The 27,283-nt window shown below is 47.0% G+C and overlaps 1 protein-coding gene across 3 annotated transcripts in view; it reads left to right on the top strand.

Moving 5' to 3' along the window:
- DTX1 (deltex E3 ubiquitin ligase 1) overlaps nt 1-27,283 on the top strand; it is a 131,461-nt gene that overhangs the window by 63,369 nt on the left and 40,809 nt on the right. For all 3 annotated transcript variants that reach the window (XM_085859109.1, XM_085859110.1, XM_085859111.1), the window contains one exon: nt 23,121-23,182. In XM_085859109.1, coding sequence (XP_085715235.1) covers nt 23,121-23,182 — 62 coding nt within the window. The remainder of the gene's footprint in view (nt 1-23,120; nt 23,183-27,283) is intronic.

Raw genomic sequence — 27,283 nt, 5'->3', positions numbered from 1 at the left:
AGACACGAGATCTGTTGGTCCCACACCCCCTCCCCCCTCTCTTTCTTTACATCATGGTATTGCTTCATTTCTAGCTCACCTGGACTTTAGTCTGGTGAGCTTACGCGATTGAGCTGTGTCCATAGGTGAGTCAGTCAGTGAGTCTGCAAACACTTCAGTCATTATTGCTTGAACCATACACACGATTTTGATGAAACTTGACCAGAAGCTTCATATCTTATACCCAACGGTGTATTTACCTCATCAAAATCTGCACTCATTAAAGGGGTCTACAGGAGGGTTTTTGAGCACCCCCCCTCCCATAAAAAAGGTATGGTATTTGCTCTCTTCTCTGAAGCTACACCCACAATTTTGATGAAACTTCACCACAACCTTCATCACCTGTGATGTACCAAAGTTTGTTCACGGCATAAAAAAATATTAGGGTCTAGGGGAGTCTGCAGGGGGTTTGAGCCCTCCAAAATAATTATTTTCTCTCTTCTCCGAAACAATACACACAATTTCGATGAAACTTGACCACAACCTTCATCGCCCGTGATGTACCAAAGTTTGGTCATGGCATTAAAAAAAAAATCAGCGTCCCGGGGAGGTCTGCGGGAGGTTTGAGTGACTGTTGCTCCTGATTCAGGTGAGCTTCAGGACTCACGGTCATATTTTTATAAAGTGCATATGAGAGGCCCGAAATATTATTAAAGATTATTACTATCACAAGATCATAAAAATCTAAGGCTCGGAGGATAGAATAAAGGTAGGCACACTCACCTCTGAGATGTTTCACATGAGTTTGAACCTAAACCCAGATATAAGCTGTCACCCTGGTGTTTTGCATGCAGGACGTGTACCTCCGTCCGTTGGATGTATGTTAAACCGGAGGATCCATCCGCCAGCACTGGTCATTGGTACACATTAAAGATCCCATGCACATGAAAAGTAGGTGAGTTATCACCGGTAACCTGAACAAATTATAAATTATTGCCCAAGTTTACCTTGACCCAAACCTCAATCCTGGACAGCCCAAGCACATGAAGGATGTTTGGCCAAAAACGTTCTCCAACTGACCTCACGGTAAGGTGGGGGAAATTGGCACCGTTGAAAAAGAAATAGTGGTAGTAACAGTTAGTCCGGGAGCCAACCTGTGTACGAGGCTGTTTTAGGGTTGGACCTTACAGCCTCTGCTATAAAATTTTACACCCCCAGGATGTTTAGATATATGTTTGCAGTTCATGAAAACCAATGTTGGCAATTCATAAGCTCTTGCGAAAAATTTTGGCGGACGTTTTTGTTTGAGGAAGATTTGAAAAATTTGATAAAACAGCAATTGTCAATAAAATTTCTAAAAAAATTAAAAAATCACATTCATGAAAAATAAATGTGAACTAAATGTAAGAATTCAATCAGTGCATTGTAAACTGACAAAAAAAATTGCCTTTGTGGAAGTAAACCTCGTAAAAGTACATAATTTTGTGAAAAATGCCTTAAAAATAACGTTTTTTGAAGATGGCCTTTAGAACTTTTCTTATCATAGGCAGATGCTGCATTAGAATACTAATTTCTCTTAATGTGATATGAACATGGTATCCGTGGCTAATTAAAACAGCAAATTTGAGTGAGTTCTATCAATTTTTAAAGAGAAAATTAACATTTTTGTCAACCAAAGTTACCCCTACCCCCAAAATCCTCTTACTCAATTGAACACAGTTCGGTTAAGGTTTGCTGGATCCAGGTTGGGTACTTCACAGTTCACTCTTCCAAAGGAAAATTCAATGGTGTTTGGAGTGACATGGCCCTGGAGCAGACATACAACAATGAAGGGAAGACATCGCTGTTCAAAGGCATATCTCAGGCACCAGCTGCTCGAGATAAATATGTGAAGACAGCACCATTTCTCACAGCTGTATCAGAGAACATAAAGTCTATGGCTAATCTAGGCCAACAGGAATCTACTCATCATGGAGAAACACATAAGCAGGCAACAGAAGAACATATGAATGTTGAGGAGATCAAGAAAGTGATATGCCAGCAGATGATAAACCCATTCCAGTGTAACAACCAAGTGGATCTGCTCAATAGAGCAACTGGTGAGAAGGATGCTTCAAAAGACTTGGTCCATGCTCAAGCTAAGGGCATGGAAGCCATTATGAAAGCAGAAGAGGTGGTCTCTATTAAGATTGAACCACTGAAGCTGGTAACTTTCTCCTCACAGAAGAAATCAAACCCATCAAGGAAACAGAGTTTAATCAGGATCTATCAAGATGAGACTGCAACTACACGTGTGTTGTGTTTCTATCGAGATGCCGACCCAGTCACAAGACAGATTGCATTTTCCCATGAGTGGACAGACTATCCATCATCCCTGTTTGAGGTTGATCCACGCTTAGCACAGGGGTTTGTAATGCGCAAAGGCAACAAGTCTGATTTCGTGGCAGTGCTAATTGCTGAAGCTGAGCAGGATGTTGTTTTACAGCTGCCATCATTACCACAGAGTGACCTATACACAGTTTATCTGGTAGACATAATGGCATTTGTAAATAAATACCAAAAAATGGGTGCGAAAACATTTGAACTTCCCCAGCTGTATCTTCGCAAGCTCCTGCAGTTGAAACCTGAAATGTGCAACTGTGTCAACATCATTGGTGATCAGTATGATTTTGATGATAGCCATACTTTGAAGGGTGATGAGCAGCAGAGGAGAAACCAGACAGACCAGGCAAGACAATTCTCACCATCCAAGAGTCTAGAAATTCCGGACTGGAATTTACTCATGAAGAATCCAAGAAATAAAGGAAATCTTCAGAACTTCATTGGCACTTCCCTTTGTGAGAGTCCTGAAGCTATTCCAGATGGAGTGACCATCATTATTGGTGGTATGATGGAAAAACAAAGGTCACACTCTTTCCATCACATCAGCATCAAGTTCAGTTCTGGACTTACCTTGTGAAGAACATGAAGAGGCAGACACAAGGATTATTGCTCATCTTGCATATTGTGTGGAATATCTTGATCACCATCGAGCTGTTGTGCATGCAACAGATACAGACATAATTATGCTGTGTATATATCACTTCTGCTGCTTGAACACATTGCAAGAACTCTGGATACAACGGCAGAATCAATACCTACCTATTCATGAGCTGGTAGAAGTGTTGAGCAGGAAGTACCAGAAAATCCTCTTGATGTCGCAGCTACACTTCTGTGCACATATGTGTTGTGTGGATGTGACACAGTGAGCTACCCATTCAGAAGGGGAAAAGAAGAGGTCAGGTCAGGTATGGGAGCATGTGCCAGAACAGCGCGTCGCTGCGTCCACTTTCCGCCGGTACTCCAGGGGCCTCCGTCTGGCCATCCCCCAGGCAGATGCCAGGCCCATCCCCATCTCCTTGAGATGATGGTCAACCTGCTGCAACCATGAGGCACGTGGTCAGCCCACTGGCCTCCTCCACTCATGAGACTCCCTCGCTGAGAGAATCTGGTGAGCAGGATCAGCGTCAGGAAAATGAGCCACATGTCCATACAGCCGCAGCTGACGCTCACAGACTATGCAGGTAACAAATCTCATCCGAGTCTCTCTCAGCAACCGCTCGTTGGACACAAAATCCGACCAGCGATAGCCAAGGATTCTCCGAAGAGACCTGGTACCAAAGGAATTAAGTCTCCGTCTCAGATCCTTGGTCAAAGTCCAAGTCTCGCACCCATAGAGCAAGACTGGAAGTACCAAGGACCTGAAGACTCGGACTTTCGTCCTCCCGCACAGGTACCGGCAGCGCCACACCCCATGATCCAGTGAATCCATGACTCCCCAGGCCCGACCCAGACGTCTATTGACCTCCGGCTCACAACCTGCGGAGACATGAATATCACTGCCAAGGTAAGTGAATCTATCCACGTCCTCAACATCCTCACCACAAACAGACACAGACAGGACAGCAGCATCCAAGATGTCACCGAAAGCCTGGATCTTAGTTTTGACCCAAGAAATCCATAATCCCAACGGCTCTGACTCCTCATTCAGCACCTCGAGGGCCCCCAAGAGGATGTCTAAAGTCTCCGCAAAGATGACTGCATCATCTGCAAAATCAAGGTCCGAGATCTTGACATTGCCAAACGATGCACCGCAACTTGATCTCTCCGACATCCTCCCTAAAATCCAGTCCATACAAGTGCTGAAAAGTGTGGGGGCAAGTACACATCCCTGACGAACTCCAGTAACAACTGGAAATAAGTCAGAGATGGTACCACCACACTTCACAGCACTCTCAGTACCAGAGTAGAGTTCAGACATCAGATCGATCAGTTTCGGTGGCACCCCACGAAGACCAAGAATCCTCCAGAGGACATCCCGATTCACTGAATCGAACGCTTTACAGAGATCAACATAGGCTGCAAGCAGCCCCTGCCAAAACTCTCGTCTGCGTTCGGTGAGGACACGAAGTGCAAGGATACGGTCAATCGTTGACCTCTTTGGTGTAAAGCCTGACTGCTCTGGACGCTGGTGCTCAAGCAGATGGTGGCGAACCCTATCAAGAATTATCCGAGCAAAGACCTTGCCCGGCACTGAGAGCAGCGTCACCCCTCGGTAGTTGTTGCAGTCTTGGCGATCACCCTTCCCTTTCCAGAGAGGGACAACAAGGCCCCTCTTCCAGTCAGTTGGGATGATGCCTGTGTTCCTGTGAAAAGAAGAGCGGCACAGGTTTCTCTGGGACTGATAGGAAACCTTCCCCACCTTGTTGATTTTGGAAGAGATAGTGAAATGGCAGCAACAGAATGTGTCATTGATGAGGCCAGAGTATACTGGACTGCTCTGCATGGCCAAAAAGGGTTCAGCTGTTTGGATACCCTCAGGCAGCATATGTTTGTCTCTTCAAAATTAGACCTTAGGTCACTGCCAGCAACAGAAGATGCGTTTTACTTCCTTGTTTTAAGAGCATTGTATCAATTGCTTCTGTATAGACGTGCACATCTCAGTGACCGAGCACTTCCCCCAGCCACAACATTTGGCAGAACCCTTATCAATGGAAAACTGGTCCCAATTCTCATGTCTAAGCCAGCCAAGCCAAACATAGACAAAACGGTGTCTTGCATGTGCAAATTATCCAAATGTCTGAAACGATGTTCATGCAAAAAGGCTGCTGTGCCTTGCTGAGTGACATGCATATGCCTTGGTCAGAGAGGTTCATGTGGTGGAGTTGTTTCAGAGAGTGACTCTTCCTCTGAAGAGGATGTTTCATGTCACAATATTGTGTTAATCCATTTCTAATTTTATCTTCCTTAAAACCATGGCATGTAAAAGTATGTTCTTGTTCCTGACCCCATTGATAGTCAAGCATTTCTGAGTTGCATAAATCTTTTGTTGTTTGACATATAACCTTGTCAATTGTAGGTAGGTTAAATCTACACCAATTGTGATATAGGAAATGAACTCCTCTTTAATATGAGGGGTCATTTGTGTATATAGGTTTAGTGGTTATGATTTTAGGACAATATGAATTACCCCTACCCCCATCCTACATCTTCGCTTTTGCCAACATTTTGTTATCAGAGGGGGCTCGCAAAAGTGTTGACTGTGTTGTTGCGCAAGAGTTTCACCATTGCCAACATTGGTTTTCATATACTCAAAGGGTGTCTCTTTATGAAAATCAACACAAAAATTTTATAGCAGACCGGGCAATTTTTTTTTAATTTTGATCGGTTGGCTCCCGGACTAAGTAGTAGTAGGCTAGCAGCAGCAGCTCTGCACCAAGCCGTGATCTGCGCTCAAATGTTTGTGCATCCCTTCATCCAGTTTGCTTTGTCAAAGCCCCTGTTAAAGTAACATGATGGATTTTCCAATTTCTCCCAGATGGTTTGGTGAGCGATCCCACCGGCAAACCCGTAAGAGTCTTTTGATTGTAACCAGGCACGTTTATAAAACGGCCTTTGAAATTCGTGCCACAACGGTGCCCTAATATTTGGCGAGCTATCGATTCGATTTTCAATACACCATCGGAAAGGTGCTCATTGCCGTGGTGCCATGGATTGTGTGAGGCTGCGTAAAGGTCAGTGAGCATCTGTTTTCCTGTTTGGTTTGGCACCCTGCCCGCCTGGGTCTCGAACTGCAAAATATGGCAGATGTAGACGGTCAGGGCCTGGGCAGCACGTTGACATCTTCGACGAAGCTCCAGTGCCTTCCCACATACCTTGCCGTTTCACCACCCGCTGCTTGAAGATTTATGATGTTGTTGGCCTGGCTCCACAGAGCAATGTTTGTTTTCCTTCCACCTTCCCTCATCAGCTCTCTTTTTACCATTTGCATCCTCCCCTTCAAAATGCTATCTGTTGTGTTGGAGGCAATTTTTTTCGAAGGAACCATTCAAAGTGCATTTTTTTTGCTGCATTAAATATTTTTTTATTCTTTCATTGCACTTTCTGATATAACTTTGTCGGAGCTGCTAAAATGCAACCTTCCTCCTTTTCCCACACTCCTGCCCCAACCACCTACTCCCACCTTTTTCACTCTTTTCCTCAATTGTTAGTGAAGTTTAATATATCTATGAACAAACACAGGAAGCCTGGTGAAGGGAAAATTTGATTCTGGACTTGTCATCTTTGATCACCTGGGATTTCCTCGTGTATGTACTATTTTAAGTTTGATGTGACTATGCACAACCCTAAACTGTATGCGATTCATGGAATTTTTCTACAACAATCTGCTAAGTTTCAGATTTGTACATGCGTGCAGTGTCTGCTCTGTCAGCCTGCTATTGTGTGTGTCGTTGGTTGTTATTCCCATTTGCGGGTTTCAGGAGGTTGAACGGAGTCCTCCCGGGACTCAAAGTATCCACTTCCACTTTTTTATTGTTTTTTTGTACACCTTGTCGAGGCTCGTATGAGGGCTAACACACAACACACATCATGGGGGGGGCATGAGACAAGAGAGGAGGGAGTGGGAAGGACAAAACAGTGGGTAACAGAGACATTAGGAGATATGGGGTGGGGAACACGGGGAATACAAGATGGATATTACAGGGACTTTCAGGAAGGAAAGCAGGGAATTTGAAGGAGGTGGGCTTGAGTGGATTATCGGGGGTAGACAAGATCGAGGATTTGGATGGGGGATGATAGGTGGTGGTGAACAGTTGTTTTGAAGACCTGGAGGGAAGAATGCGATTGAATAGAGTGAGGGAGTTTATTCCAAAGGCGGGAAAAAAGAGGAATGAAAGAGTGAAGGTGAGCAGTGATTCGTGATTTTGGTAGTTTTACCAGAAGGGGGTTGTTGGCGGACCTTGAGCGCCCTGTGGAAATGTGGTGGGGACAAATCGCAGAGAGAGCAGGGGGGCGAGGCTGGAGAGGAGACGGTAGAAGACAGAAAGACCACCGACCTGCCTGCGGTGAGGGTGAGAGGCCCAAAGACTCAGTCTCATCGTGGGAGATGCCAATGATCCGAAATGCCTTGGTTTCCACAGCGTGAAGCCGAGAAAGGTGGGAGGCAGGAGCACCAGCCCAGAGGGGAGAGCAGTACTCCATCAGTCTGCGGACAAAAGCTTTGTAAGTGGTTAGGAGCTCAGGTGGGCCGAGGAAGGACTGCACGACGGAGGATTCCCAGGCGGTGACTGGCTTTGGAGGCGAGGCTTGAAATGTGGTTTTCCCAGGAAAGGTCATGGCAGATAGCAAGCTTGAAAGAAAGGACTTCTTCCAGAGGATTGTTGAGAAAGTGGATGGGGGGGGGGGGTTCTAAACGGTCCTTTCGGAGAGACATAGTGAGAGTGTGAGATTTGTCCGGATTGAAAGACATGTTCCACGTGTTGGACCAGTTTGTGATTTTACCCAGATCTGCAGTGAGTGAAGAAGCTGCTGCTTGTCGGTCTGAGGGATGACCGATGGTACGGCAGAGGGTGGAGTCATAAAGGATCACGGTTCATAGATCAAGGTGCTTAATTTTTGTTGTTCTCAGAGTTTTGTTCCAAGGGCACTTTTCAGGATCGTCACCTAACCACAAAAGATGGGTCCATGTACTTTCAGTGCAGGTTTACTCGTAATAATACCATGAATGAACGAAGCCCTTCAGAGCAACAACTGAGAAAACAGCACTCCATTATGTACCTCCAGAGGCAGTTATTCACAAACACACTTTCACTCTCGCTCGACAGCAGAAATGGGAAAATATGCAGAGCATCTCATAGATATCCACCCAACCATTGGGACCATACTCTGCAAAGCGTTGGTGCTGCCTAAGCAGTCTCCTCGGGATATTGGACACGATCCTGGACGGGTCGCCACTCCAACACAGGATACCAGCAAGCTGGCACTCATTTTGCCGACCTCGGAAGGATGACAGGCAGAGTCAACCCCACCTGGTATTAATTCAACAGTTAAGTGGGATTTGAACTCAGGATCCTAGGATCCCAAGCCCACCACCCCTAACCATTAAGCCAACACCAGGCATAACTCATAGATATTTCGAGCTTCAAAACGACCGATCATGTACACGCATAAAGTCAGCTACTTCAATTGATAAAAATACAAGCGAACGCCGTATTTTGATTGGACCTCCTTTGACATTTGATTGGACCTCCTTTGACTTCACATTTGGGAATCGTAGCAGATTGCATTTCAGGTGTGTGCATTTGTCATTTTATCAATGCACTCTTCGAATACTGATGCCGATCTGATAATATGATTTAACAAAATAAATCGGTCATAACTTCGAGAGGCCTTTGGTGATTAGATTTAAGATACTGAGAATGGTAAAATTACCTTCCGCCTATTTCATTTGTTCAATTTTAAAAGTGAAGATCTGATTGTAAAAAATAATCGGAAGGAAAAGGCCGGTGAAGTGCGAGTCTTAAATCAAAGCTGTACGATTTGTAGATCCAGACGGTCAACAAGCTCCAAGCAATATCCGTTGAATACGATCGGAGAGTTTAAAAGTTGTCGCAGTTCACATTCACAGAGTGTGCTCATTGCGTGGTTTATACATGTTCATGAAACTCATCATTGGTGCCAAATTTCACGTCTATTACCAAGTGTGGAGGACTGTTGCTGTTCTGTTCTTCCTCAGTCGTGTGAATTGTGAACTTTCCAAAGCTTGAGCAACAAGCAGTTATCAAATATTTGTACGAGGAAGGATTCCAAATCCATCTACTCATGGTTGCTGTGTTAGGGGAGGATGGTCCTCATTATTCCACAACAATGCGATGGTCAAAGGTGTTTGAACTTGGCAAAGAATCGATCGAAGATGACCCCAGGTCTCGATGACTCTCACACAAGACCAGTCCGGAAAGGAACGGTGCTGCGGGCAACATGACAACGTATTGTCACTAAATCAAGATTGCAACATTCACAAAATGCTTTGGCATTTTTGTTCGATGCTTCGAAACCATTGTCCACAACATCTTGGCATGTCAAATGTTTCCGCCACATTTACGCCTCAAAACCTCAGCACGCAAGATTTCCACCAGGGAGTGGAATCCAGGAAAGAGTTTCTGATGCGGCAGAGTTTTTTTTGTCATGTCTGGTTACTGTTGATGAGATATGAGTTCACCAGTATTGAGACCGAAATTGAATCGATGCAAAAAAAAACACCAGACATCACCACCCCCGAAGACGTTCTGAACCCTGTCCTCAGCTGGTACTATTATGGCCAACGTCTTCGAGGATTGAAAAGGGATGCTGCTGATGGATAGTGTGCCACACAAAACTATGATCACTGCTCAATATTATGTTGACTTGCTGGCCCGGCAACCGAAAGCCATCTATGAAAAATGCAAGAAAATGTTAAAATATGGTGTTTTCTGGCTGCATGACAATGTGCCAGTTCACAAGGCCAGTGTTGTACATGTGCTGTGTCACGTGATTGGGTTTTTGTATATCATGCCTCGCCCGCTAGGGGTGGCAGGAGTGTACTTCTGGTCACGCAATAAAGTGGAGTAGATGGTGGCCCGCGTGCTTCTTGCGTCCCACCGCACCTCGTACACTCTAGTTGGCTGACGAGGATGGTTGAATACGGACTTATGCCCGTTTTCGACGGGGACGACTTCGAATTGTTTTCGGAGCAATTGGAATGCTACTTCCACGCGAACGATGTGGTCGACGAGAGCAAACAGAAGTCGATCTTCCTCGCTTCACTTTCGCCGGAGCATTATCGGCTACTGGGTGATTTAGTGGCACCGAACAGGCCCCGGGATGACGAGCTGTCGTTTCGGGACATTGTGGAGAAAATGAAAGCACACATGGCGCCGGAGAAGTCATTGCAGCTCGCTCGATTCCAGTTCGATCGCCTCTCGAAAGGGGCAGAGGAACGCGTCGCTGAGTTCGTGGCGCGGATTAAGCATTCTTCCGTGGCCTGCAAGTTCACGGCGGGGGAGTGTCCAGCTCGGCTCAGAGATCGTTTTATTGCTGGTTTACGAGATGCGAGGATGGTTTCAGCGGTGTTACGGCTGGAGGATGAAGCCATTACATTCGACTCGGCGGTCAGCGCGGCTACAGCGGTCGAGCAGACTCGCGGGGATGTTCGAGCCATCACCGGCCACGCGGGGTCGCGAGCACCCCGGGACGCGCGCACGACCTTCGATGTGGGTCGGACGTCGCCAGGCGGCCGCGCGTGCGGCGGGGTGACCCCGCGGACATGCTTGGGATGTGGAGGTCGACACCTGCGCCGTGCATGCCCGTGTAAAGGCAACGTGTGTTTGAATTGTCACAAGGTGGGTCATTTGGCGCGTGTGTGCCGTGGGGCGACGGCCACCGTTAAGGTCATGGACGGCGATGTGCGAGGCGACTCGGGGCGGAACCAGCGGCCGTTGTTGAGCCTGTTTTCAATTGGCCCGGCGGCGGCGCGCCCGATGACGGTGGAAGTCGAAGTGAACGAAACGCCGATCACGTTCCAGGTCGATACGGAAGCAGCGGTGTCGCTCATCGGCGAACAGACCGCACGTAGACTCAACAGCTTGAGGCTTATCAGGTCAAACCTCACGCTGTTCACGTACACCCGCGAGAAGATAACGCCAGTCAGGATGGCAGACGTGTCTGTGCGGTACCAAGGCCAGGTCGCCACGCTTCGGGTGTACGTCGTGCGGGGGAGCGGGCCGTCTCTCCTCGGCCGAGATTGGATGGCCCGCATCAGGCTAGACTGGGCCGCAGTTCACCTTGTGCAACCCGTGCCGAGCCAGTGGGAGGCTCAGTTGGAGGAGATTCTTCAAAGACATCAAGGGTTGTTTAGCGACGACCTTGGGAAACTCAAGGGCATGGAGGCGAAACTCTTCTTGAAGGAGGGGGTATTTCCTCGGTTTTGTAAACCGCGTCCGGTGCCGTATGCCCTGCGGGACAAGGTCAAGGGTGAACTGGATAGGCTGGAGGCCTGTGGAGTGATCAAACGGGTGTCATGCTCGGATTGGGCCACCCCGGTTGTCACGGTGCTGAAACGGAATGGAGACGTCCGATTGTGCGGGGACTTCAAATCCACGGTTAACCCGGGGCTCAGCGTGGAGCAATATCCATTGCCGTCAATCGATGAAATATATGCGCGATTGGCAGGGAGTCGATACTTCACGAAGCTAGACCTGCGTGATGCATATTTTCACCTGCCGATGGATCCCGGGAGTAGCGAGCTTTTGACAATCAACATGTGTCAAGGACTCTATCGATATACCCGACTCTGTTTTGGGATTGCTTCGGCCCCAGCTTTGTGGCAGAAAGCCATGGATTAGGTTTGCATTGGCCTGCCCGCTCAGACCTACCTGGACGATGTGCTCATTGCAGGGAAAACGGCGGACGAGCATCTTGCGAACATTGCCCAAGTGCTGACAAAGCTAGAAGCGTGCGGCCTGCGCTTGAACAGGGACAAGTGCGCGTTCTTCAAGCAGCGCTTGGAATACCTCGGGCACATCATCACGCCGGAGGGGCTGTTGAAAGGTCCTCGGAAGGTGGAAGCGATTCAACACATGCCACCGCCTCGCGACAAGACGCAGCTGCGCTCGTTCATTGGTATGGCCCAGTATTACCAAAGGTTCGTGCGCGGGCTCAGCTCACAACTTGCGCCGTTAACACGGTTGCTCAAGAAGGACGAGCGCTGGGCTTGGGGGCCTGCACACCAGGCGTCGTTCGACCGCGTCAAGCGGCTGCTCACAGAGGATACGGTCCTCGTGCACTACGAGCCTGCGCGTCCGCTCCTATTGGCATGCGACAGCTCTGCATATGGCATCGGGGCAGTGCTCTCCCACAGGATGGACGATGGTTCCGAGCGGCCTGTTTGTTTTGCATCCCGGACCCTGTCCACAGCAGAGCGCGGATATGCCCAGATTGAGCGTGAGGCTCTCAGCCTCGTCTGGGGTGTGCGGAGGTTTCATCAATATCTGCTGGGGCGGCGTTTCACTTTGCAGACGGATCACAAACCGCTTCAATTCATCCTGAGACCCGAACGCGGGGTGCCGGTGGTAGCAGCCGCGCGAATACAGCGGTGGTGTCTGTTTCTGGGTGCTTACGATTATGATATTCAGTTCCGAAGCACCGAGAAGCATGCTAACTGCGACGGGCTCTCACGCTTGCCGTGTGCGGAGGGTCCAGCTGCGTCTGAATTGAGCGACCGGATCGATGTGTTCGCGCTGGGCCAGGTCCAAAGCGGGCCGGTCACGGCCAGGCAGGTCGCGGTGGAATCGGCTCGTGATCCGGTGCTTGCCCGTGTCGTCCAGGCGATTTCTACGGGGAATTGGAGCGATCTGCCTTCGACACCGGCGTTTCAACCTTTCACGTCACGCGCAGCGGAACTGTCGTTGGTCCAACGGTGCGTAATGTGGGGAATGAGGACCGTGATTCCACCGAAGTTCAGGCAGCGGTGTTTGGAAGAACTGCATGTCAAGTCACCTTGGCATCGTGAAGACCAAGAGTCTTGCTCGTAGCCTGTTGTGGTGGCTGGGGTTGGACAAAGACATTGAGCAGTTGGTTAAGCGTTGCGCCACGTGCCAGACAGATGCTGATAACCCGAGTCGAGCTTCGGGTCTCTGGCCTGTGCCAGACCGAGATTGGCAGAGGGTCCATGTAGATTTTGCGGGACCGGTTAATGGCAAAATGTTTTTGATTGTGATCGATGCATTCTCTAAATGGCCGGAGGTTGTAGTAATGCAGCATACATCAGCAAACATTACAGTAGAGAAACTGTGGACGATCTTTGCTAATAAAGGGTTGCCGGAGATCCTGGTCTCTGATAATGGTCCGCAGTTCATCGCGGGTGTATTTGATGAGTTTATGCGCCATAATGGTATTCGACACCTAAGGTCCGCACCGTATCATCCTGAGACGAATGGCCAAGCTGAGTCGTTTGTCAAGATGTTGAAGCGGGCTCTGCGCAGGGGGGGTGTTGCACCTGTGCAGACGGTGGTCGATGTCTTTTTGCTCCATTACAGGAACGCAGTTCATCCTGTCACGGGTGATTCGCCTGCCATTCGTCTCTATGGACGGGCTTTGCGGTCCAGGCTGGATTTGCTGCGACCTGGAGGGTCGGGGAGTGTGGCAATGTCGTGTCCGACGCGGCTGCGCAGCTTCGAGGTGGGGCAACGGGTAATGGTGCGCGATTATTTCCACGGTTCCAAATGGGTGCCGGCGGTGGTCTCTGTGGTGCTGGGGCCGGCGAATTGCATGGTGCTGACTGATGGTGGGGATGTGTGGAAGCGGCACGTGGACCAAATGCATGATTGCTGTTCAGCGTCACCACCCCCACACCTCCCCGGGCCGAACGATGCGGGACCCCCACCGGTAGTATCGCCGGCACCTGACGTTGTGTCGCCGGGGCTGGTTGGGCCGACGCCAAGGGGGTCTTCGCCTGATGCCGTCCTACCCGAGGACGTCGAGCAGGCTGGGCGGTCGGGGGTGGCTGGTGTTGCGGAAAGTGCGAGTCCGGCGAGGGTGTCACCTCGACCGAGCCGGGAGGCGTCTGAGCCTGGGCTGTCTGGTTTGCGCTGCCCTTCCGAGGCGGGTCAGGGTGCGGCCGCGGTACTTGGAGGATTATGAGTGTTGATGGGTTTCAGATGGTCATGTTGTGCTTGTCCGTTCATCGTGTGACGGGTCATTTTACGAGGGGAGGAGTGTGCTGTGTCACGTGATTGGGTTTTCGTATATCATGCCTCGCCCGCTAGGGGTGGCAGGAGTGTACTTCTGTTCGCGCAATAAAGTGGAGTAGATGGTGGCCCGCGTGCTTCTTGCGTCCCACCGCACCTCGTACACTCTAGTACAGACCGTTATTCACCAGCATGGGTTAGAACAGTTGAATCATCCACCTGACAGTCCAGATTTGCTCCCGAGTGACTTATTCGTTCCGACCTCTGAAGTCTGAGCTGCGGAGTAAACGTTTTCAAAGCAATGATTCATTGGAGATCATCATTTACAAATTTTTGTTCTATTTTTTTGTATGCGTTGTCGAGGCTCGTATAAGAGCTAACACACAAAAACACACAACAAGTGGGACGGGAGAGGGAAGGAAAAAAACAGTGGGGAACAGAGACATGAGGAGATCTGAGGAATGGAGAGGGATGTGGCGGGGAACACGGGGAATACAAGATGGACACTACAGGGATTTTCATTGTTACAGGGACTTTCATTGTTACAGGGACTTTCAGTGTTACAGGGACTTTCAGGAAGGAAAGCAGGGAATTTGAAGGAGGTGGGTTTGGGGTGGATTAGTGGGGGTAGAAAAGATCGCGGTTTTGGATGGGGGAAGATAAGAGATGGTGGTGAACAGTTGTTTTGAAGACCTGAAGGGAAGAGTAGGATTGAAGAGAGTGTGGAGTTTGTCCCAAAGGTGAGAAAAAAGAGGAATGAAAGAGTGAAGGTGAGCAGTGATTCTTGATTTTGGTAGTTTGACCCGAAGGGGGTTGCTGGCGGACCTTGAGCGCCCTGAGGAAATATGGAGGCGACATATTTCAGACAGAGCAAAGGGGGGGGGGGCGGCGAGGCCGGAGAGGAGATGGTAGAAGACAGAAAGACCACCGACCTGCTTGCGGTGAGAGACCCAACGACACCCTCACCATGGGAGATATCAATGATCCTAAATGCCTTGGTTTGCACAGCATGAAGCCGGAAAGGTGAGAGGTGGAGCACCAGCCCAGAGGTCCAGATTGTGATTTTATCCAGATCTGCAGAGAGTGAAGAAGCTGCTGCTTGCTGACCTGAGAGATGACAGATGATATGGCAGACGATGGAGTCATTAGCCAAGAGATAAACAGGATTTTCCAGAGTCAGAGAGATCATTGATGAAAACCAGAAAAAGTACAGGGCCCAGAACACTGCCTTGAGGAACTCCAGCCTGGACAGGAAGCGTTGATGAGAGAACTCCATGAAGGGCCACACTTTGGGTGTGCAGGAGAGGAAGTCTGCAAACCATGAGTGGAGATGGCCTTGGATACCATGGGAAGAGAGTTTGTTGAACAGGGTAAGGTGCCAGACCGTATTAAAAGCGCGTGATATGTTTAGGGAGATGGCTCTGATTTCATGTCCAGCGTTGAGGACCTCCATCCATTGTTGGAAGAGCAGAAGCAACATATCCAGGGTAGAGTGACCTGGTCTGAATCCAAGTTGATGATTGGAAATCAAACCATTGGAGAAGAGGAAGGATTTGATGTCTGAAGCGATGATGGATTCCATAACCTTGCTGATGATTGGGAGAAGGCTGATTGGTCTGAAGTTGCAGGGATCTGTTTTTGCACCTGTTTTGTGCAGGGCAGTGATGTTTGCTGATTTCCAAGCAGATGGCAGATGACCTTGAGTAAATGAGAGGGTGAACAAAACAGAGAGAGGGTGAGCAAGAGCAGAAGAGCAGGTTTTTCGGACATGTGGGCTGATGCCGTCTGGAACGGTTGCAGAATCTGAGTCGAGGTTTGACAGCAAGCTCTCCACCTTGTCAGGAGAAAAGGACACAGAGTCCAGGGACAGTTGGGTGCGACTGGGTAAGGTGGGTACAGAAAGCGATGGGTTTGGGACACAAGATTTAGAAGCAAACACGGTGTTTATTCATTCAGCCTTTTCATGTGCCATGTCAGCTGGGCCGCCATTTGAGGTAAGGGAGGGGATGGAGGGGGAACAAACACCAGAAACAGACTTAACGAGACGCCACCAGAATTTTGAGGAGGGAGAGAGGTTTGAGAGTTCAGACTTGAGATGAGAAAGATGTTGCTTTCTGGCTCCCCTGAGGGTAGATACACACTTGTTCCAAGCTTTGTGGAAGGAACTGAGATTGCCCTCAGTTGGGTTTGCTTTCCATGAGGCAAAGGCAAGTTGTTTCAGGACAACTGGCTCACCACAAGCTTCAGTGAACCAAGGGCGGGAGGAAGGGTAGGACAACTGAAGACAAGAGGGGATAAATCTGTGTATGAGAGAGAGCAAGTTTCTTTGAAAGAATTCCCAGGATGAGTTGATGTTTGAGGAAGGAGAGATGGGAGACCAGTCTGGAAGTTTGGCTGTTTGAAGTCCTTGCCAGTCGGCCTGAGTGAAATGCCAGACTCGACGGCGGTGAGGTGGTTCTCTAATAATAGTCAGAGAGATGTCCACTTTGACAAGGACATGTTCAGATGAACCGATTGGAGCAAAGGAAGAACAGCAGATATTTTCAGGGAAATTGAAATGGTTAATGGAGAAATCTGAGGATTTCCGTTTTCAGAACTTGCCGTTTGAAGAACAAATTGGCTAAGTGTATTCAGATGAAGGGTGATTATGTGGGGCAAGATAAAATAAGTTACGTTGTTTCAACATACGGTACATGATTGAGTTGTGAAACATTTTCTTTTTGTTCTTGCGCATGGCAGCTTGGGTGCCAGATAGCTGTCATTTTGTTGGGACGCAACGATGCCACTGATGCTGTGCCCCGATACCAGTACCCTGGTACTCATTTCACCAACCATGGAAGGATGACAGGCTGAGTGAACCCCACCTGGTGTTAATTCAGCAGCCAAAAGGGCTCGAACTCAAGACGCTAACATCATCCCAAGCCAGCCACCCGAACCACCAAGCCCACACCAGGCTCGTAAAACATTTTGAAGCCTTCTTATAAATTGTCCAAAGATTTTGACAAAACTTCCCTAAGCTTTTTGCAAGAAAGTCACAACTGATGGCAGAGGGTGCCAAAAGCCACAAAGGTATGCTCGGCCATCAGAGCATCGACCTTATACATCCCACTGATTCTATGAAACTTGACTTGAGAGGAAACATTCCAACGTTTAGGCTTTGGGAATGGAATGAAGGACCCATTGATCCTCTCGCGACACCTTTCGTCCACATTGCAAAGACCCCAAATAATAATGACCATTTTTACAGCCATTTTTCCCTGCTGTGCAGGGGTTTGGCTTTTTCTTGAGGCAATGTTTTATGGCCGGATGCCCTTCCTGACGCCAACCCTGGTCGCCTCTTACGACACAAAGGGATATGGTACACCTATTCTAACCGGGGCATACACCGGGACCAGTACACTGGCACTCATTTCGCCGACCTCGGAAGGATGACAGGCTGAGTCAACCCCCTGGTGTTAATTCAGCAGCCAACGGGGCTTGAACTCAGGACCCTTGGATCCCAAGCCGCCACCCTAACCACTAAGCCGACACCAGGCTTATTGCAAAGACCCCAAGAACAACAAAAAAAGACCGACTTCATTGAGGTCATTGACAACTCTTCTCTGTCAAAAAAATGTGGTTTTTGTTATTGTTGTTTATTGTTTACATTCAGAAATCTCAACTTATGAACAAATTATGTCACTTATTGGTTATCCTGGAGCGCATCTCTCCATTGTTAGGACGTGGGGTTGTCAAATTGGGTTATTTGGTTGCTTATAGCGACATTAATAGCTCCTCTGGGAAAAGCAACATAATTTGTGCCATACACCATACGTCCTCTCTTTTGTTGTAAGGAGGAAGTGTAAACAAAATAGTGGAATGGTTTGTTTAAGCAAGTAAATAAAAGAACCTTTAAGGTGGTGTAACCAAATGAGTGAGGTGTGCTCATGGGATCTCGCCTCTGCTCCAAGTTGAGCAATGGCGAAAGGCTTTATCCACTGTCTCAGAGATAGCTTCGTCAGAAGTGATTCCATAGCTGTATGTTTGTTATATTTACACTGAGTTATTTATCGCCACATACTCAATTGTGTTGTCCCATATGTCGCAACATCATATTTTGAAAAATCCCTCCAAAAGGCTTGGTTTCGTTGTTCATACAACTGACTAGGTCATCAAGTCAGAATGCAGATGAACTCATCATAATCCTCGATGTACCATACATACTCTTCACAGAGCGTTGGTGTCGCCAAGGCATCCTTTTGCCAAGGGTTATCCTCTTGCTGGGTGGTTTGCTGTTGCCTTCACAGCAGTCCTTCAGGGCAGGAATTTCTCATTTGTTCAGGCTGCTGTGTATCACCGAGGATACCGAGCGATCTTTAATATCCACCACCACCCCTTCTGTTGGCAGATGGGCTTCCTCGCTTAATGTCCTTGCAATGAATGGCACACACATTGTTGCCTCGCCCTGCATGCAAAACACCAGGGTGACCATTTATAGCCAGGTTGAGATTCAAACCTGGACTAGACAACCTAACGATGAGTGTGCATATCTCCAAGCTAAGCTACCAGCCCCAAGAATCGTACTAGGTTTCCCTGAAAGCTGAATGGGGATTGAAAATTATTGAGGACCATAATCTGGGTTGAACCCATTGAAAACTGTATTGCAATCTTCTTCTTCTTGCGTATGGCAGCTTGGCTGCCGGGTAGCCATCATTTTGTTGGGGCGCAGCTACGCCGCTGATGCAGTACCTTTATACCAGTTCACTGGTACTCATTTCACTGACCTCGGAAGGATGACAGGCTGAGTCAACTCCACCTGGTGTTAACTTAGCAACCAACAGGGCTCGTACTCAGGACCCTAAGATCCCAAGGCAGCCACCCTAACTGCTAAGCCAACACCAGGCTTATTGCATTGCGATGATGCTTCGGTTTAATAGGAAGGAAGCTGCTATATGATCCTGTTATGAACTTCCTTTACCTTGCGACATAAGTACCTCCGTTGTTCCCTGGAAAGACACACTCCAGCCATCGCTAATCGTTGAACGGTGAGCAAGATGTGGAATGGTTCATCCAAATAAACCACGTTCACGACTCAACAGTGACAGACGCGGCACCTCTTCTGAAAAGTCGCAGCAATGTCACCGCAGATCATCTCAACGACACATGATAATCCCTGGAATGTAGCCGTCATTGGGAATTACAGAAAGCATGAATTTTACGCACTCTGTTGCTGCCAACCCATTTCGTTCTTTGTAACGCTTCATTTTGATCTGTATCTCAGTGAGGGGATGTTTAACACAAGCTCTTCTGACCTTAAGGTCATTGTTTGTTGGTCCAATTTCTCAATGTGGAGACGCGAGCTCTCAAACGCCTGGTGTGAGTTTCATGGGTGGATGCAGCACATTGCCAATTAGATCCTTGAGACAGTTTGTCAGCACCAAGTAATCTTGACATTTGGTTCTTGATGTTGCATTTCTGCTTTAAATGTTATTGACGACATGCTAGGTTAGATTACATTTAGTGGCATTCTTTACACTCACTTGAATGTTGGCATTCTTGTTGTTCGGTGCGAGCGGATTAATTGCAATTATCGTTGTAATTCCTGAATCACCTTTGGAGATTTGATTTTTGGGGGGCCATCGATTTGGTAGGTATACATGAAGGGGTTGGGGTGGGGGAGTTGAATGAAATTGCCGAAATGAGAATAAGGAAAGATAAGGAGAGAGAGAGAGAGAGAGAGAGAGAGAGAGAGAGAGAGAGAGAGAGAGAGAGAGAGAGAGAGGAAGAGAGAGGAAGAGAGAGGAAGAGAGAGGAAGAGAGAGGAAGAGAGAGGAAGAGAGAGGAAGAGAGAGGAAGAGAGAGGAGAGAGAGGAGAGAGAGAGGAGAGAGAGAGAGAGAGAGAGAGAGAGAGAGAGAGGAGAGAGAGAGGAGAGAGAGAGGAGAGAGAGAGGAGAGAGAGAGGAGAGAGAGAGGAGAGAGAGAGGAGAGAGAGAGAGAGAGGAGAGAGAGAGAGAGGAGAGAGTGTGAGAGTATTGGAGAGAGAAGGGAAAAATGTGGGGAAGAGATAGGAGTAAGGCGATGGGATTGTTAAACTACTGGCTTATTTGCGTGCGTAATAATTAGTGGTGAGCATGGCTATTACAGGTAGAAGAGAATGCATTCTGATTCTCACCTTGCCACACACAGGGACAGTTGAATCTCACCATTTGCGTCTGTTTGGTCGCGTGGTGAGAGACTTGTTTCTTCCTCGAATGACTGGTGTGGGCTCGAATCCCATGGCTGTTCATTCTCACCGACCCGTGCTTGGCGAGCATGGCGAGTCTGCCAAACACTCCTCCAACATGAGTTGAAGGGGTTCTTTATCCTGTCGTGGACCAGTATGTAGGCTGCCTTTAATGGAGATCTTCATTTTCACCCCACGGGGTCTAAGCGCCGCTCACGTTCTCTCTTTTATTGTGTACAGTTCATTTGAACGTCGATTTCTCTATTATTCGTGAACAGAATTCTATGAAAATTGGCAGGCGTATACTAGACACATATGCGCAGGCATTAGCTGAGCCAAAAGTGCGATTGCGGCCCTTCGGGCCGAGGAACGGCCCATTTCGGCCCATTTTCTTAAAATTGTTGTTAAAAAAATATATATGTTAAATGCGCTGGGCGATGCCCAACGCAAAATTAAGTCGCAAATGATGATATGCAACGAGCCTCACTCTTGTGATGTGTTTTGGTTTCTTTTTCTGATGCGATGAAAATTTTACCAAATTTCAAAACTATCCGTCGTCCGTGCTATCGCTCACCTGAGAGTTGTACCAATGAACTCCCACGGGGTATGTTCGCAATTCGAACTTGTTTTAAAAAAACAACAACATATTATTTGCAAAAGATGTGGCATATTTGACGTTCGCATTGCGGAGTTGGCAGCCGATATAATGCCGCTTCCGAAGGACCGCATGCTCCTCAATGCCCTCACCTCTTTCTGAAACCGAACCTCCTGCAGTTTTGATGGAATACTTGTCGTCGTGGATTGAACTCCAGAGCAGAGAGCTCAGATCCGTGCATGCCCTCGCATAGCAATCCTGCCACTCACCGTGTGTGCTCTCATAGTATCATGTGATTCTGAATTGGTGATTTGTACGTTCGAACAGCTCTCGGTATTCTTCATGGCCATTCCATCCACAACGCTCTGAAAGTGACACTGCTGTCGATGGTATTGCAAAAACAGATGCCAGTTGGCATATCCCCAGACACAAGAAAATTGCTTGTCCAAGTGCTGTCTTGTTTCATCATACCCCATGCATGCCGTCCGTCTCGTGGTTCCTCGTGCGTGCTGTCTGCAGTTTATCTAGCATTTGTGGACATCTATGCTCGTCGATGTAAAAACAATTGTATGGCGTCGAGGCTCGTGGAGAAGCTGGAACATAGAAAAGATCAGGACACAACTGAACAAAATGAACAGCAGAAGGAGAGGAGGGAACACAAAACGCCAGGTGAGACTTCGAAGATGAAGAAGAATGAGGATGAGGGGAGAACACGGGGTGGACAAGATGAATACAGTTGCAAACTCTCAGGAAAAAACAGGAAAGTTGGAAAGAGGTGGGTTTTGGGAGAATTAACGGGGGCAAAAAATAAAAAGGTTATGGTTTTTGGATGGGGATATGATCTGAGATGGTGTTCAACAGCTGTCTTGTAAACCTGGAGGGTAGGAAGGAGATTGAAGAGAATGTGGAAGGACCGAATGAGTGATTCTGGATTTTGGTAGTTTCACCAGAAGGGGGTTGTTGGCAGACCTTGTGCGCCCTGCGGTACACCGACCTATCTGCGATGTGAAAGTAATAATCCCATCGACTCAGCCTCTTTGTGGAAGATTTCAATGATCATGAAGGCCTTAGTTTCCACGGCGTCAAGCTGAGCAAGGTATGAAGCCAGGGGTGTCAGGCCAAATGGATGAAGGCCTTGCATGTGGATAAAAGTTTAGGTGGGCCAAGGAAGGACTTTGCACGATGGAGGATGTCGGTGACTGGTTTTGGTGACCAACTTAGAGACGTGGTTTGACCAAAAAAAGATCATGGCTGACAGTGACACCCAGGAGTTTGAGTGACTGAACTTCTTCAAGAGGATTGTTAAGAAAGTAGATAGGAGGGTTTGCCAGACGGTCCTTTCACAGAGACCATGCTGTGAGATTTCGCAGGATTCAGACATATTCAAGGGTTTGATCAGCCCATGATTCTATCACGGTCTGCAGAGAGGGAAGCGGATGCTGCACGTCGATGTGAAGGCTGGGGATTGTTATGGCAGAGGGTGGAGTCATCAGCAAATAGATAAAGGGGACTTTCTAGAGGCATTATTTTTATATATATATATATATATATATATATATATATATATATATATATATATATATATATATATATATATATATATATATATATATATATATATAGCATTATTGGTTTTCATGAAAGCCTGCAATGATTCCACATGGAGTGCTATGCACAATGGAAAGCCTTTTCCTGGAGAATGTTATTGTGAATGGTAGAATGCAGATTTTTAGATCCTCGTGCAGGATCTCTAAGTCTTACTCACGTTGTTGTTCTTCATCTTCTTCTTGTGGACTTTTTTGTTTCACAGCCAACAGTTTTCATCGAAACTTCCTGAAACTTGGTGTATATATGTAAAAATACCCTGTGCGGACAGTAACCATCTCGGATTTTGAAAATTCCTCCTAGAAAAAAAAGTTATGACGTCAAAATATCTCCGCTAATGGAAATCGCCTCAAAAATTATCTCCGAAACTAGGCAAGCTTTTTGAATTCTGTTTGTGGGAATCGAACAAGGCATTAGCAGAGATGAATTACCGCACATATGATACATCACTATGACGTCATATCAATTTTTATGACGTCATTCCTATTTTTTGACATTTTTTTGTTTCACAACCCAGAGTTTTCATCGGATCTTCGTGAAACTTGCCATGTATATGCAGAAAGCCCACGCGCAGGCAGTAAGAGGACGAGGATCTCAGCTCATTTGAGCTTGTTCCACCCGACGTTTGTTATTTATGGAGATGGAATCCATGACTGGCGGATGTTTTGATGTCAAACTTTTTGGTCTGTGTGTGCAGAGTTCCTGCTCTACCCGTCAAAAACCTTGGTGGATCTGGTCCTGTGAACCCAGCCCTTGCTGGTAAGCGTGTTTGTTTCATTTCAGCAGAGACCTCTTTTGTTCCTAAGATCTCAACTCAGAGTAAACTACAGAGTTCGTGGAACACCTTACCCCACAGTCTTGAAAAAAATGGACGTGGGCGGGGTCTGCGAGTAGCAAATTTGATTGGTCGAGATGATGTAAAATGCCGTAATATTTTGTCCAAGTATTGCTAAACTGAAGGTTTTTGAAAATGTCAAAAAAGTGATTTGTGTTCTACAATGTTCAAGTATATAATTCTATTGAAGTAAAATAAAGATTTTGAAGGTTGTTGAGAAAAAAAAAATAATTGGAAGTTTACCGCGGTTGATGCAGCATCTTTTACATCACCTTATTTAACACGTTACATTAGTTCTTCATGCTTGGTGTTTGTGTCGTTCTTTATGATGTCGATAAAAACAGTTAGTTTCCTGTTTGGAATGATTTCCAATTTGATTTGACCGCCAGACAAGCAGACAGAGTAAATAAATTATTTCATTCCTCACTCACGTTCAAAGGAGCGTTTAACTTGGAACATCTACGTAGAAACGCTGGGATTTGAACGGAATTTGAATACCATGAAACACAAATGAAGCGTGTCTTTCCGTAATTGGAGATGGATTTGTTGAGGACCGTCAATCTGATCACAATGCCTGGCATTGGCTTAATGGTTAGGGCGGTGGGCTTGGGATGCTGGGGGTCCTGAGTTAAAATACCGCTCGGCCGTTGCATTAATACCAAATGGGGTTGATTCAGCCTGTCATCCTTCCGAGGTGGGCAAAATGAGCACCAGCTTGCTGGGATGATTGAGCCATTCGAGTAACCTGCATCAGAGTGGCAACCCGTTCAGGATTATGCCCAATCGCCCAGGAGACTGCTTCGGCAGCACCGACGCTCTGCGCAGGATATGGTCCCGTTGGATGGAATCTGGTCACAGTCAGCAATTTTAAAATAAAAAACCCTGAAACTTTGTGATTGATCCATCCATCAGGACCATACTCTGTGCAGAGCATTGGTGCTGCCTAAGCAGTCTCATGGACTATTGGGCACAATCCTGCACAAGTTGCCACTCTGATACAGGATACTCGCAAGCTGCTGGCACTCATTTTGCCGACCTCAGAAGGATGACAGGCAGAGTCAACCCCACCTGATATTAATTTAACAGGGGAGTGGGATTTGAACTCAGGATCCTTGGATCCCAAGCCCACCACCTGAACCATTAAGCCAACTCCAGGCAGAGAAAAACTTTGTGATGTATTTATACAAAGGATAGAGTCCCTCATATGGATAATAATTCGGGTTCCTCAATCAAGATCAATTTACTTAGACTTGAGTAAAACATTAAGAAGGTTGTTTAAAACTGTATAGCAAAAATTAACTCCAGTGCAACACAGAAATGAGTTGCCAAATGACCTCATTTCCTTGTTTAAGATCACTCGGGAGCGTGTGACCCCTCCTTACACTCAGTTTAGTCCCACAGAAACTGAACCCTTTGTATTCGGTATTACAGTACTTTCCATTCTGCATTTTGAACATAAATATTTAAATACAAGTGGTTGGATTCTCGTAAGCGAATCAACTTGGAGGCACAGGGGTGCAAGCCAGGCTCTGCCCCTCTCCCCGCCGAGGACGACACCCGATATAGGACGATCGATCGTCCAAAACACCGTTATTTCATATTTACACATCAATTTGATGAATAATTTTTTTAAAACAACAAAATTTCGTGACGTTGACCTTCCGCATGTGAAAATGTGGTTCAAAATATTTTGGGGGAAATTAGACCAGGGGTTTGGAAACGTGTAAGGAACAAACAGACGTGCTTTTATTAGATATACCTCTCAGCCATCCTGCCATGGTGTGGGGATGCATGGTGTTCATAATTAGTCAAAGAGAGAGGCTCAGAGTTGGCTGTCCCTTCCTCCATGTCTGACAACTCCGCAAGAGGACATCCTGGCTTATTATTTGCACTTATTGGTGATGGAGTTGGTGTTAATGTTGTTGAGGATGTTGGTGGTGTAGGTTCGTCAACTTGGTGTCTTTCACCCTTCTGGCAGAAGCTAAACAGAGTCTTCTGCACTGATTTTTTTTTTTCAGCAAGTATTGCTTTGTAGCCACTGAAAACATATTTCAATTCTCTCTTAAATTCATAGTTCACTTGCCCCATTACTTGACTCATTCTCATCCGTTATGTTAATCGTTCTTTTAAATTGATATTTAATTTAATTTATTTTGCCTTCCTTAAGGCCCAGTCACACCTTGATGTTTTAGCCAGCAATGGCAACGTATCAAAATGTATGTATAACGCTGGCGTACGTTGAACTTTTGATGTTTTTTTTTTAAAGATTCGGACGTATTCATAACGTGTTGGTCGTATGCATAACTTATTAGTAACGGACACAGAACGTTTCGTTGTCTTATAGATAACTTATACCAACGAATGCTTAGCCTGTTGTCGGCATTCACAACCTATGCCCAACGATAGTCTAACTTATGCATAGCGCGCTGCACGTATCGCCGACGATCACGTGGCGTAGCCTATTAAAAGGCTGCCGCACAACGATTCAAATCATAACCGCCGGAGAAATGGAAGTGTCAACATCACAGTCACACCTTGACGTTTTAACCAGCTTATGCTGATTTTTGAAAAATTTGTCTAAAACGCTGGCGCACGTCAAATACGGTATGGGTAAGTTTGGTATACGTGAATAGAACGCTAAAGTACGCTATCATACGTCGTAGTAAGTGGAGTACGTCTTGTACTTTTAAACGTGTTAAACATTTTACGACGTACTTGCCGTATGCTCACACGTTCCGCATGCGATGGGAATAAGTTGTACGCACGATATGAAATCGTTGGGACACGTCGACAAAAGTTACTTGTAAGTTACTCATAAGTCGAAACACGTCAAGGTAATGGTTAGCGTCAGTGTTCCAGACTCCCTGTTTTTTTAATTTTCTTCGGTATGACGGTGATGTTGACACTTCGATTTCCAGTGCGGTTATAATATAATACAATTAATAGGCTGCCGCTCAACAATTTAAATCATAACCACACTAGAAATCGAAGTGTCAACATGACCGTCATACCGAAGAAAAAATGAAAAAATAAAAAAACCAGGGAATCTGGAACACTCACGCTAACCATTACCTTGACGTGTTTCGACTTATGAGTACCTTACAAGTAACGTGTGTCGACGTGTGTCAACGATCGCATAACGTGCTTACAACTTATGGCCAGCGTAGCAGAACTTGTGAGTCAGACGCTGGCATAAGTCATAAAATTTCAAGTATGCTAAAATTTGAGGACAACCGCAAAGTATAACGATCAAAGCCAGCGTACTACGACGTATGGCAGTGTTTTTCAGCGTGCTCTCAGTGCTTCCAAAACTTACCCATTAGGTATTCGACGTGTGCCAGCGTTTTAAACAAATTTTTCAAAGTCGGCGTAAGGTGGCGAAAACGTCAAGGTGTGACTGGGCCTTAACCCTGGGGATTTCCCCCAAGGAGAATCCAGCCGCTGTCACCTTGCCACTCCTTGCAACATGGGAGCCTTTGCAGCCTTAATTATTTTTGTTGCACTCAATGAAGTGACACTTTGGGCACATTCCGTCATCTTTTCTTCACTTGATATTGTTACGGCTGTGGAAATTTGCATTACATCATAAAGGGCCCTCAGGTGAGATATCTCTGTAGGTACATGTGTCGTTAGCCCAAACCCGTCGTATAGAAGGAATTTATGTGATTCATCCGGGCAGCAACGTTTTGAGTTAGCCATTTTTTATTTTCCTATTGTTATTTTGGTGCACAAAACAACAACGAACATCGCCACAACCAACATCTCCACGATCACTCCATTCACTCCACGACGCCAACAACCTCGACACCAACAATCACTCCACTTACGCCTCGACGCCACCTTCCACAACTGCGCCACCACCATCTTCACCACTCGCCATTCATCGAGCATCGTGCGGTCACGATCTCCGCGGGACGGATGGAGGAGCGGAGTGGCAGTGGCAGCAACCAGTGCGTGAAGGGGCATCTCCCGCCAAGATCTCCTGCCCAAAACGCCCGCGCAAACATCTCCCGCCCAAAACGCCT

This window comes from Eptatretus burgeri, chromosome 16 (genome assembly GCF_056783735.1).
Source record: "Eptatretus burgeri isolate ZD-2024b chromosome 16, Ebu_testis_v1, whole genome shotgun sequence".
NCBI classification, from domain to species: Eukaryota; Metazoa; Chordata; class Myxini; order Myxiniformes; family Myxinidae; genus Eptatretus; species Eptatretus burgeri.
The sequence above is the reverse complement of the archived record's forward strand: the minus strand, read 5'-3'. Positions and strand labels throughout refer to the sequence as shown.